The sequence below is a fragment of the Atta cephalotes genome, assembly GCF_000143395.1.
Source record: "Atta cephalotes unplaced genomic scaffold scaffold00015, whole genome shotgun sequence".
Lineage (NCBI taxonomy): Eukaryota > Metazoa > Arthropoda > Insecta > Hymenoptera > Formicidae > Atta > Atta cephalotes.
The window spans coordinates 2,415,138-2,428,438 of record NW_012130079.1 but is presented as its reverse complement, the minus strand read 5'-3'; the positions used below and the strand labels follow the sequence as shown (position 1 = coordinate 2,428,438).

Sequence of the window (13,301 nt, the reverse complement as noted above, 5' to 3'; positions counted from 1 at the left end):
TGGGTGGGGTGTGGGTGTGCGTGTGCGTGTGTGTGCGTGCGCGCGCGCGCGCGCGCATCGTGAATACTGCTTAATTAAAAATTCTGAATAGGAAATGCAGTTTTTCAATCCAAAATGAATAAAAAAAAGTTTTTCTTTTAATTTTTTTAAAATGGGCCATGAATACTATTGAAAATTGTAAGTAGAAAATCCATTGTTTCATTTAAAAAAAACATCATGAATGCTATTTTATTCAGAATTATGAATAAGAAATTTTTGGTTTTAATTGAGTTAAAAAAAGTTATATCATAAAAATATATCATGAATTCTACTTCATTTAATAGTTAAAAGAAACATAAAAAGACTTACATAAATATGTACAATAAATGTTACATATGTAAATTTCTTATTTTTAATAATTTAATAAATATTAATCGCTTTTATGTACCCAGCAAACGAAAATGAATTGAAATGAATTGAAATGGATTCAGGTTTTCAGAAATATTGATTCACGAATGAATTAAAATGAATGCTTTTCAATTTTAAATGCATTTTTATTCATTTATAGGAATTGCATGGAGCATATTCAATTCATTTTAATCTATTCTTGTTTGCTGGGTGTATTTTATATTATATATACATTTTCTTTATTATACAACTAGCGTATATTTTTTGTATGGAAGTTTTAAAATAATAACTATAGAATTTCATGTAATTACTGCTTTAATTTATTTAAACTTTTATATGTATACAAATTTTTTATATGGAATCCAATTTATTTTTATAGATTTTAAAATACGGATTCGGATGGATTGAAAATTTCCAATCCATTTTTGTTTACTGGAGTGGTAGTATTTTCATTCTTTGGAAATTTTAAACGAGAGTGACAATATTTTTACTCTTGGAGATTTAATTCCAAAGAATTTAGAGAGTAACTTTAGACTCAGTATCACTTGTGTGAAGAAAATAACCATAGTTAACTTGATTGACACTTGTGCTATTTTGCGGTAGAATTATTAACTTTATGGTATTTAATGCATTAAAAAGAACATTAGTTAATAGCTAATAAGTTACGTTTTAATTAGAAATATGGTGAAATCTACTTTCAGCGATTCTTTCAATTGAGTCAACCGCCGATTAGATTAGTCGGAGTTGCCTGGCGCTTTTTCGCTTTGGAATTTCGTTAATTTAAATCACACTTCCTCGTACTCTTTACGTTCGAGATGTAACGGGATATTCGAAAAGATTGAAAAATGAAGAAAAGAAGAAGGAAAATAAATGGAAAAAGGAAATGAAACGAAACTTGTTTGTTACGAAACGTTGCTAATTTAGCGCACGTCGACCAATTTCCATTCAATCGGTAAAGCATCAGCAACCAAGGCTTTTTGCCGTATTACGATATTATGATATATATTTTTGTGTGTCCGTGATGTCACGAAAGAATCCGAGCTGGCTAGCGAGAGCTCTGTGTGCGCTTTCTGTTCATCGTTGTTGAATGCCAGAGTAAACAATAGTCGATTGTAGAAAAACGCGTATACAATCTACGTTTTATCTATATAAATATATTATAAATCTATGTAAATATCTGACGAACAAAAAAATCTAATTTTAATTATTGCAAGATTTTTTAATTACTTTTTTATTACCTCACTTTTTGTTAATTCATGGAAAGAACGAATTTGCTGAAGTATAAAAATTTAGCTACATACAGATCTGAAAATCATTTTGTTGGACCATCAAAATAGTTACGTAGAAAATTCAAGCATGATGAGTAAAAAGTTTTGATATTCTAGCAATCTATTTGTACATCCTACATAATTATTTTGATGATTCAAAAAATTTATTTTCAGATCTATATCTATAAGCTTAATTTTTACATATTCAGCAAATTCTTTCCGTTTATTTGTCGGCAATTTTTTTAAAATAATTGACTGCAGACAATATCTAGAGGTTTTGAATAAAATATCTTTATGAATATATCAATGTAATTGTATATATCAATTTGAGTGAATGAATAAATAATAAGAATACATTATACTTTATATCTTAAAGTTAGAAAGTGAAGTCTTATCAACGAAAGGCGTGAAATGACAGAGAAAAAAACAGGTCAAATGAGTAATTATGTTGAGAATATTATTTATAAATTCTCTGTTTTTTTCGCTTGTGCTCAAACTTATTTGAGAATTGCAATGTTAATTTTGTCGGAAGCGAAATTTTATAATTTTTAGAGGAAAGGAAGTTTTTAATAAACTCATTGTAATCAAGCTGTTGTCAATGCCTCATTAAAATAAAAAAATATAGCATGTAAAAAATAAATAGAAATGAATCGATCGTCAGTGTGATCCCAACAGGATCGACAAGTTCTATAAATAGTAATATCTCGAGATTAAACGTCAAGCAACTTCTTAATAACCGAGAGAAAGATCATATGTCCTATTCTGCCAATTTAAAACTAGTGACACGCACAAGTCGTAGTACATCCCTGAGAATCATCTGAAATCCAATTATATTCTTTTAAAGTGAATCTTATTCTGAAAAGTAAAAAAATCTTAAAAATTGAGCCACTTATTTTCAAGACTGGCTAAATTTTTATTCTTTAGAGTGAGATTCCACTCCAAAGAATTTAGAGAGATCACAGAAATCCAAATGTGCGAGAGAGTTGCATTTTGTTACAAAGTTTTCTCGTCTTTTAGATATTTCCTTTCTGCGAAATTGTTACGCTACGTTCATTAAACTGATCGATAAAGACCGTTGCTCCCGAATTGAAGATAAGATGACGTTTCCCGACGAGACACTGACTCATTGCGTATTCACTGACGCCGATTGCTCTTCCCACTCGTGAATTTGCAAATCACGTGCACGTCGTAAACGTCAGGCCGAAGGTCGAGAGTATATCAAGTGTTGCAGTTTCAACTTATCGTGCCCGGAACGTATAAATTATTATATGACGCATTCGATTTATCGACATTTATATCAAGAAAAAACTACCAATTTTTTTTCACAAGAAACTTTAAAACGACGATAACGAAGTACTCTTGTTTACTTCTTTTAATATGGACTCATTTATCCTTTCTCATAACTAGATGCAATGATAGATCAATATCAGATCGATTAGATAAACGCGACTCGATGTCTGTGATCTAAAGATTAGAACTCTTTAGGAATATCTGACGATCGTTCATTCCTATTCATTTTTTATATGATACATTTTTTTATTTTAATGAGGCATTAACAACAATTTTGCCAACTTCTTATTTTTGCATATATATCTTCGTTTCTTGTGTATATTATATAATTATCTTGTTATTATTTGCTCGAGTAGCAAGATGATATTTTCATTACTTCTTATTGATGTTAAAGTCGTCGTTATTAAGACGTTAACATCTTGCTACTGGAATTAATTGTGTACGTAACAAACATTATTATGACTAATTATTATTATTATTATTCTCTTTTGCAGTGATGCTGGTTGTTTGGCAAGGAGCTCGCCGTTGCCTGAGTTGCAGCGGGCAGCGCACTAATCAGGGTCACCAATTCCATCAAAAGTCGCACCATCATCGCGAGCCGATCAGCGAGAAGCTCGACCGGTATCATCTCGTTAGATCCAGGTAAATGAGCCGATTATTACCGAGCTTTGTTTTCTTATTTTTTGTTCATTATTTTTCATTATATAATCAGTGTTATTCGCAGAAAGGTTTTCTGATAAGAAAACGAAAAATATTCTTGATCTTATCGTAGTATCGTAAAATAAAACGATATTAAGAATAGATCAATGTAATTCTCCTTCCTTGAATTGTATAAGATTGACTTATCATCTTGAGACAAAAAAATAGAAATATTGAAAACATATAAATTTAAGTTTATATATAAATCTTTTCCCAATTTTATAATGCATGATGTTTGTGTCGTAATATTTAGTAATATTTAGTAATATTATCATTTAGTATCATTTAGTAATATTGTATCCGGAAATCTTTTTTATGCTGCAACTACTCAATGAAAAAATTGTGTAATAAATCCTCGAGTAATCTAAATAATCTTAATGTATAGATTATTCTAATATTACATGATAAAATAATTGGAACAGTTCTACTGTTATTACACATCAATGCATGAGAACTTTAATGTAATTTAATTTTAATTTTATTTTATTATAAATGATTTTTAATTTTTCTATAAAAATTGAAATTTCTAATTTATGGCACATTTACTTTATTGATCTTTAATTTACTCCTATTGATTCTCGAATTGGAATTATAAAAAAATTTTTGTTTCTGTAAAAAAATTAATTAATACACAAAATAATATATGCAAAGTTACTATGTTTTATTGAACATAACAATAATTAGGATGGGACAATAAAAATATAATTATGTTATAAGCATAAGATTTTATTGAATGCGTACATTTATTGATTTAAATAAACATCCGAAAGATTATTAGCAATAAAGTCGACGGATGTAGCAGTTCATTATCCTACCGTCTGCAATCGAACCGCGTAATTGATTGAGCTAATCACGTTCGGATGAATTTTATACATGCACTAATGTGCATGTGTATGCGTGCAAACTCGTGCATATGTGTGTGTGCTAATGTACGCGTCTTGTTGCTGGACTCGAAGTAATTCTCCGATGACCCGACCGTTTAATCGCGGGACATTTGCGAGAGGAAAATTTTCCAACGATCCATTCGATCCGAACGGATTTGAAACACACCCATGACGTATTTCATGTATTTCTCAGAAATCATCTCGCGAGATTCTATCCCGCCGTGCTGAGATACCTGAATCACCGGCTACATTCATCAAAATAAAAATACCGGCGAATAATCGGAAAAATTGCACCTGAGAGAACACTAAGATTTATTTGCGGGAAATACAACGAAGAATATTAAGCTTCTAAAAATCGATTGTTCTATCGTCGTCAATAATTTTTAATTCAAGTATAGCGCAATCTTTTAGGAATCACTGAATCCAGAGAAATGTTATAGCTATTATCTGTTCGGAATTCTTTTTTAATTTTATGCAATTGTTTGTAGTTAAGATAAATTTTTACTCTTTTTCCCTCGTAAAAATGTTATACTAGCGATTGAATAATTGGAAAATTTATACTTGACAGAATATAATAAGATTCACTTGCGGGAAATACGAAAGTTATAAAAAAAAAACAATCGTCGAAAAAAATCCCTTTTTTAATTAATTCCCAATCGAAGTGTAGCACGATCTTATAGAAATCATTGAATTCATGAGGAAATAATATTATAATTATCATTGTTTCAGAATTCTTTTGCAATTTGACGTAATTGCCGTACAATTGATGAACGCTTCTCTTCTTTCTCGTAAAAAAAATGTCAGGAAATGCACGTAGATCCATCGTGTCACATCGGATTTAACGTGTCATAATCAATGTTTTTACAGTCGACGGCCTTACGATAAAAACGTGAGTAACACTTAACGTATCAGACACGTGCGTAAACGGGGCATTCACGTCGCAGCCACGTGTCGCGTGACACTTACTGCTATGTGAGCAGATTCTACCTCGAATGCGTGCATTTCCTTTAAAAAAACACATCGTGTGAACGAATTGTGTGACAATTTTCACCTGATTCGACTGCTCGAGCTTCCCATAATCGAGGCACGTATTATAGCGCAGTACGTGTCTCTCGTGCGGTGTCACGATTTCTATTATTAGCTTACTATCGCGTCATATAAATTATATAATATTAATGTTAATATTGTTGAAATATTATGGTTTAAGTTTATTTATTTTGTGACTGATATTTCAAATTAAACAACCGGGAAAAATTGATAAAAATAAAGATGGAAACGGTATTTATAGCCGATATTGCTCATTTCATCATTCGTTTATCACTATTATACATTTATACATCAACGAGTCGGAATCCAATGTTAACGTCACGTTTGACGCTTCTGCGATAATAATTTGAAATGACACGAAATACGAAGATCGAAATTCGAGAAAGCGAACGGTGCACTCGCATAGACTCGATGCGTCTAAATCTAGAAAGAAAAGATTGACTGAACATGGCATAGCATTTTTAATTGGTTGTAGCAGCCAATTAAAAATGCTATGCTATATTTTGTCATCTAATTCGCTGCAGCAGCCAATCTTTTCTTTTAGTGCACGCGCATTAATTGCAGTATTTTATCGCTAATGAAACTTCGAACTCGACTAATTTATTTCTTCTCATTAGACAAGTCGCAAGTGCGTTAATATACATAACACGACACGTGTACATAACACAGCAGCGTTAATTATTGCGTGTTTTGCGACGGATCTACGTCGGCGGCAACTTCGATTGTCGAAGTGAGAAATATTTGCGGTCACGTGACAATTACTGACGAGTATGCCGGCGATTATAAAGCACTTATAAGGCGATTGACGTTTCCAATGGGTTAGTTCACGATCGAACGTCGACGCGCCGACATCTTTTTGTAACTCACGCGTGTCGTATTGTCATAATATCGTGTGCTATCTTCGAATTAAATTTCACACGTCTACGAGTTTCTTTGCATTTTTTTGCCATCTCGCTGACATATCTTCGTTATCTTACACCAAAACCGTAGCCAATTCTCGGGAAATTGCATTTGTCACGCTCGAGACAAAGAGAGAAATATTAAATGAAAAATAATTCAAAGTAGTGAAATTTTTATGTTGAAAATATAGAGCACAATAGAGAATCACGTTTTCTTCCGAGTAACTAGAACTATTGTTATACTGGTGTGTCGTTAGCAGACAGAAAATCTGCGAGAACGAAGTTTAACTTCTTCCGGTGCGCGAAGTTTCAAGGACTAAGTGTTTTTGTGTAAAAGTTGAGTGCGTGGACTTTATATTGTACGATTTTAAACTGAGCCAAATTGAGCTATATTGTAAAGAAAGTTCATTTTCATTGCAGCTGCACATCGTTGCATCTGTTTTCTTGTGTGCGTCAAGGTTGGAGACAAAGCGGAAAGAAATCCAAGATTACGGTACGTACAAGGTTTTCTCAAGTAGTCGATCGATTGATTGATAGGTAGCGATTTATTTATCGGATTTCTAGGCGACTTAATTGTATTTCGCGGTATACTGCATTTCCGCTACGGATACTTGAATACTTCCGTTACACTTTATTCTTAGTTATTAGTACGCTTATCTCGTTTTTTAATTTTATTAGATAAATCTCTTAAAAATATGATTTCATGACCATTATTAGCAAGCAGAGATATTTTTAAAACATTCCTTGCACAAATAGAATTAGGATGCAATTTTATGCGATCATTCGCAAAAACTGCCGCTGTCATCTTCAATCGACTTTTTTTTCGTTCGAATGAAAATTGAAACGTTGTTGAGGATCAATGCGATTTTCGTCGTATCTTCAACATAATTGATTTAAAATAACTACGTACAAAACGCAAAAGCAAGAATAGGTAAAATATAATAAAAAATGAGCAATATTATTACTTTAAGATGAAAACTCCATTTCTTTAATAATTTACGTTAATAAAATTTGAAATATTGCGTGAAATATGAGATGAATATAAAATCGTATATTTATATTTATTCTCATTACTGCAATATTTTTTATATAAATCTGGAATTTATGATGATTGCAGTAAAGCGCACATAGCGTATATGATTAACCGCATTGCAGTATGAAGTTAATTTTCTCGTGAATAGGGCTATTATATTTGAAACAAGAAAAGAGTACATATGTATACTTTAAAAAAAAAGATGGAGATTTAGGGACGGAAGGAAAGGGTATAATTTTTTATACATTAAATGTACGTATTTAATAAAATAAAATTTTAAAAACATAATTTTTATTAACAATTTTTATTAATATAATTTTATAAATATAAAATTTTAATTAATGATCAAAGTTTTACAATCTTAAAAAAAATAAATGTATTCTTAAAAGAGCTGATAATCCTATTCGCGAAGTTAATTTAAATAAGTAGGTACTCGTAATATAAGCATCATGTCCGCTCATTTAATAATAATGCAAATCGACAAGTTGGCTAGTAATCGATCGCGACTCGAACCGCACAATGGCTCAATGAGATTATTTGAGTTCATGTGATTTTTTTACTAATATAAGAGACTGTCACCAGGCGTGTAAATAATACGAAGATCTCAAATCTGGCACGAAAATAGCCAAAGGTTGAAAGTTCTCTCTGAATATTTCTTCAGATGCAAAAATTTGAGCATGTGCTCAATAATTTTCGCGTTTCTCCGTCAAACTTCGTTCGGCTTCGCAATAACCACACACTTGACAGCAGTCAGCTACGCTACTCACACCTTGATATATAAAAACCAGTTCATTCCGGGTCGCCGACGTCGCCGTTCAGTATAGATCATGGACGATACCAGAATGCGTGAAGTTCGCTCATCGAGTTTCTCATCGAGGACAAAATTAGAGCCAGGAAATTCCCTTTGTCTTCTTGTTGATCTTCGCCACGAGATGATTATCGATTTCATCCTTTTCTGTTTCTTGAAATAGTCAGAGCGTTATCTTTTTGTTATCAGTACGTTGAACTCACAATAATTCTTTATTCTTTTTTATTCTTTTGTCTGGTTAAATGCGAAAAATTTTGTATATCACAATTTTGCTGTTTTTCTTCTCCTTTCTTCATTGATTTTTTTCTTATGAAGTATAATATTCCTTTTTTTTCTTCCAACAATGAAGATTTTAAGGAGCGATTTTCCCATCAGTTTATTGTTGAGTTTTGCATTTTCAGTCTCTTCTTGAGATTGTGATGCCTACTTATTAATCCTTCACTGTTAACTGGAATCTTTAAAGATACCATCGATATTTTGATTATGACTTTCAGTAGATAAATAGTTCAGTATTTAAATTCAGTATTTAAATTTATAAAAAATAAATTCAGTATTTAAATTTATAAAAAATAAATGAAGTTATTCAATCCGACTTCTATGATGATAAAAATTCATTGTTAAAGCTTTGATTATATCAAAATTGTTTCACTTAAATTAAATAAGCGTTTGTAAATACACTTAATGTATCAGTTTAAATATTCATTGAGACTGATTACTGATTCTACATTTACAAAAGTTCAAGACATCAAAGACATGACCTTGTATCTTCATTAGATTTCAAAAGAGCACAGACACTTTTGCTTGATCCTAAACTCGAATTCAATTAACGCCTTTTCCTGCAGACCGAAGTCGTGACAAATATATCTATTCTCCGAGAAAATAAAGAGAGTAGCTGAACTATATCTGGCTGGGAATAAAAGAGACACAGGACAAGGCTGACAGTGAGCGGTGCAGTGCCGGAGTTAACCGCGTTTGTTAACTAACTGGAGTCGCTGACCTTAAAAACTATTACAGAATCTCTTTTCCTCATTAAGATATGGACAGTCAGAAATTGAGAATATTTCGATTCAAAGGAGTGCGTCAGGCTATCCTTTTCGAGGTAATGCGAGGTCGCTCGTAACGCGAGTGCGAGTCCGTGCCGTGTCTTGCTGTGCCTCGCTTGGCTTGTACGCGAGTTCGGCCCTGATTCTGTGATCAGGAGAGGGAAACAGAGACCCCGACTCATGCGAATACTACTCGCGCGAGCAGTCAGTCACGTACGTAACGCGGCACCATCGTGAGGTCCACGTTTTTCGTATCTTCTTTCATAAGGGGACAAGTTGATTTCGTCAGCGACGCGTGATTGACCTGATTGACTCTCTCATCTGTAATCTTGTACCTTGCGACACGCTTCTTCTCATGGCAAACGTGAATAGTACGCTGATAGTATGACCGCGCGCGAATTTCAGTGAATATCCTGTTCTTCTTGTCTCTCTCTCTCTCATACACACACACGCACACTCTGCTGGTCCGGCCTGCGTTAAAGCAGATGCGAAGGTACGTTCAGTTTTCAGACGATAGGAGAATCGCGTTACAACTCCCTGATTGTCGTGCGTTAGCACGTGTCCGAGAGAAGTCCGGAAGCCTTCATGATGAGCATCTTTTGGCTTCATTGTATGCGCGTGTGTATCTATGTGCGTATCTGCGGAGGTTTATTTCTTTGTGTTACATAATACTATACTAAATAAAATGCATGACAATTAGAGAATGGAAAGTTAGGACCTATATGAAATTAAATTTTGAATTAATTAAAGATAATATAGTTCTACAAGAATAAAATCACAATGATAAAATATGAGTCTATTTTATTAAAAAAATATTTAATATTTGTTGGTGCCGAAATGTTGGTTTATTTATAATTTTATGTTTATAATGATCATTTTTACATTCAAATGTTAAACGATTTTAACAAGATAAGTTCGTAGCCATTCTATTTTTATCATTGTGAATTTTGAATATTAATTTAGGAAAAAATATTTTGTACTATAAAAAATTTGTACTATAAAAAATTTGATTTGTACTATAAAAAATTAAAATGCAGAATGTTAATAGAAAGCATGGTTTTGCACGTGATATATATATTCACTGAAATATTTAAAAATTTAGTTAGACAAATCTGAAAATAATCTTATTTGAATTACAATAATTATGTAGGAAGTTTAAACTGATTGGAATATTAAAACTTTTTGCATCAACGTTTAAGCATTCTACATAATTATTTTGATGGCTTAGCAAAATTATTTTTGGATTTGTATCTACTTTTTTAGAAACTTCAATAAAATCGTTCTTTCCATGTAAACTTATTATAGATAGAAATAATAACAAAAAATATACGAAAGATTCTTACAAAAATTTTAAGTTTCGTATCTAAAAAATAATATCTTTATTTACTCGTAAAAATTCTTCTATAATATTGTAAAATTGTGATTTAAATTACGATATTCTCAATATTATGTCATACAAATGGAGAGAAAATATCTTTTGTGTATATTCATATGAATAAACAATTAATTTAATTATCATTGCCTATGATCTTTTTCAAAATGTAACGATGTTTTTCGTCATTGCGAAAGAATTAGAATTACTATATATAAGAACGCGTGTATTTTTAGATGCAAATGTCTGCTCTGTGCCTCACTATTAACTTTGCTGTATAAGTAACGTACTATGCTGAAATGAAGATCAGACTATATCGTTGCTAAGAGAGATAAAATTGCATATTTCATATCGCGATATCATGTCGAATTCAATTCGCATTTCGCTCGCGTGTTCGCGTCGAAGGACGATATATCATTGTCACTTAGTGGTATTCCTTTTGAATACTACTGATGATGCTTCTCGGAAGTGACAATTCGAAGGTTCTAATTTGCATTCGTCGCGACAGTGTAGAAAACGGTGAATTACTTTAATTAAACTTAGAACATTTCCAACGCGCGACATCGCAAAACACTCGACCTTACATTTATCAGCAGATCACGATCTTAAATTGAATTTTCTGTTAGCATTTTATTAGATAAATTAGCGTTTAATATTAAATTATGACTATACAAGCGGAATATTACTTATTCTTTATAGCGTAAATTCAGTGATATAATAATAATAGTTTGAATTAGGCATAAATCAATTTGCGACGTATTCAAACAATGCTAATGATGCCATTGGCTGTGAAACGCAATACAAATCAAATAGTTGTACAGTTCGGAATTAGCCGGGCTCAAGCAATTTTATGCGTTATTTCTTTAATATACATCTTTTTAATTTGTGTAAAAGAAATTTGTGAGCCGCAGCCATTCGAACAATTATTTTTAGTTTGAAATATTCGAATACTTGGATATTAGGGTTTTAGCTAATCATAATCCAGCTTATCACATCCAGTTTATTTCGAAATAATTAGGGGATAATTAGGGGATTTTATCTAAAAAATAATATATAACATTTCATTTGGAATTGTCGTAAGATGTGATACTGCCGTTCGAATTTTTTTCTATTTTCGTAGAAGAGTCTTCACGTAGACCTTAATTCTTCATCTGCAATCTAGATCTTTTTGGCACAAGCGAAATTTCACTCTCAATTCTCCGAAATAAAGAAGGATTAAATCCGATCTGCACTCTTAAAATATCTTGTTAAAAAAACTATTTGTAAAAGATGTTGAAAAGTAAATGAATTTTTTAAAAGCCTAGAGATAAACAAATTTGGGCTGGACGAAAGGAGTAATATAGGAAAATTAATATTGATTTCAGATAATAAATAAACATCTGGATGACACTTATAAATTCGGATTATAGAATATTCGCTCCACATTAACGACATGAGACACTTCCAGTCTCATTACTCCAATTCTTTGCATCATAACCTTTTATTTTCTTCGTTGCTTACACTTATCTCTGCTGCGTTATTCATTGATCTCTTTCTCCAGGGTTAAAATAACATTAGAACATTAGAGCAGCGATTGAAGCGTAGAGAATGTGAATAAGTTAGCTACGTAACTGAAATTAACATTGGGTCGTCGTGAACGAAGAACACGCATTTTGTGTGTCACATTGACACCGTGCCAGGATTGATGGTCGACCTGTCTAAGTAAGAGTTACAGGGCCACGCGGACGATATTATTAGATAGGTTAATGCGAAGCATCATGTATTTCCTAATATATCATCGACAAGAATCGTGCATAGTCATAGCATTTCATGGTCAGAAAGAGAGAGAAAGAGATAATTTCTCATTTTCGTCTCGCATGCTTGAATTTCGTTTAGCAGTAGTAAATAAACACCCTAGAACTTTTTAAATATCCGTGGCCGATCCTTTTTCACGTGACATGTCGACGCCTCTTATTTTTAGTTTTTGTTTAGATCGCGGATATAAAGTAGCGGCAGCCGCATAAGCGTTGCGTCAGCGGGAATGGATGTTGCTTCGTCTGCAACGAATGCAAAAAGCGCAGTCGCCAATTGCGGTTGGGTAATTCTTAAATAACTTCTACTTATGTCAGTTACGAATAAATTTCACTCTGCAAAACGCTCCCGATGTATTTTTTTATTAATTATTATACGTTTTTCTTCTGGAGGAGTGGGAAGTAAATTAATACCTGGAATTTCCGTTTTATGCGACGATTTGATTTTTTTTTTAAGTGGAAGAAGGAGAGTTTCGATAAAATTGTATTTAATTTTCATAAATTGAAATTTTCATAAATTTTATAATTTTCAGAACGAGTGTCTGGAATAGAACAATCAAACAATATTTAGCGAATTTAATAATGCGAAAAAAATCATAAACTTTAGTATTTTGAATTGGAAGTGAAAAAATTAACGTGTAAAAATTAACTACAAAAATGTACAAATTTTGGGCACAATTTGTTTGTGATATACAATATATTGGGTTGTCCGGAAAGTTCGTGCCGATTTTAAAGGAAAATTGAAACGCAGAAGATTTAAATTTTAGTATACATTTATTAA

The 13,301-nt window shown here is 32.0% G+C and overlaps 1 protein-coding gene across 1 annotated transcript in view; it reads left to right on the top strand.

Moving 5' to 3' along the window:
- Positions 1–3,441: 3,441 nt before the first annotated feature.
- Positions 3,442–13,301, top strand: part of LOC105618012 (trehalase) — a 41,772-nt gene continuing 31,912 nt past the window's right edge. The window contains exon 1 of the mRNA XM_012199551.1: positions 3,442–3,587. Within this exon, the coding sequence (XP_012054941.1) occupies positions 3,442–3,587 (146 nt within the window). The remainder of the gene's footprint in view (positions 3,588–13,301) is intronic.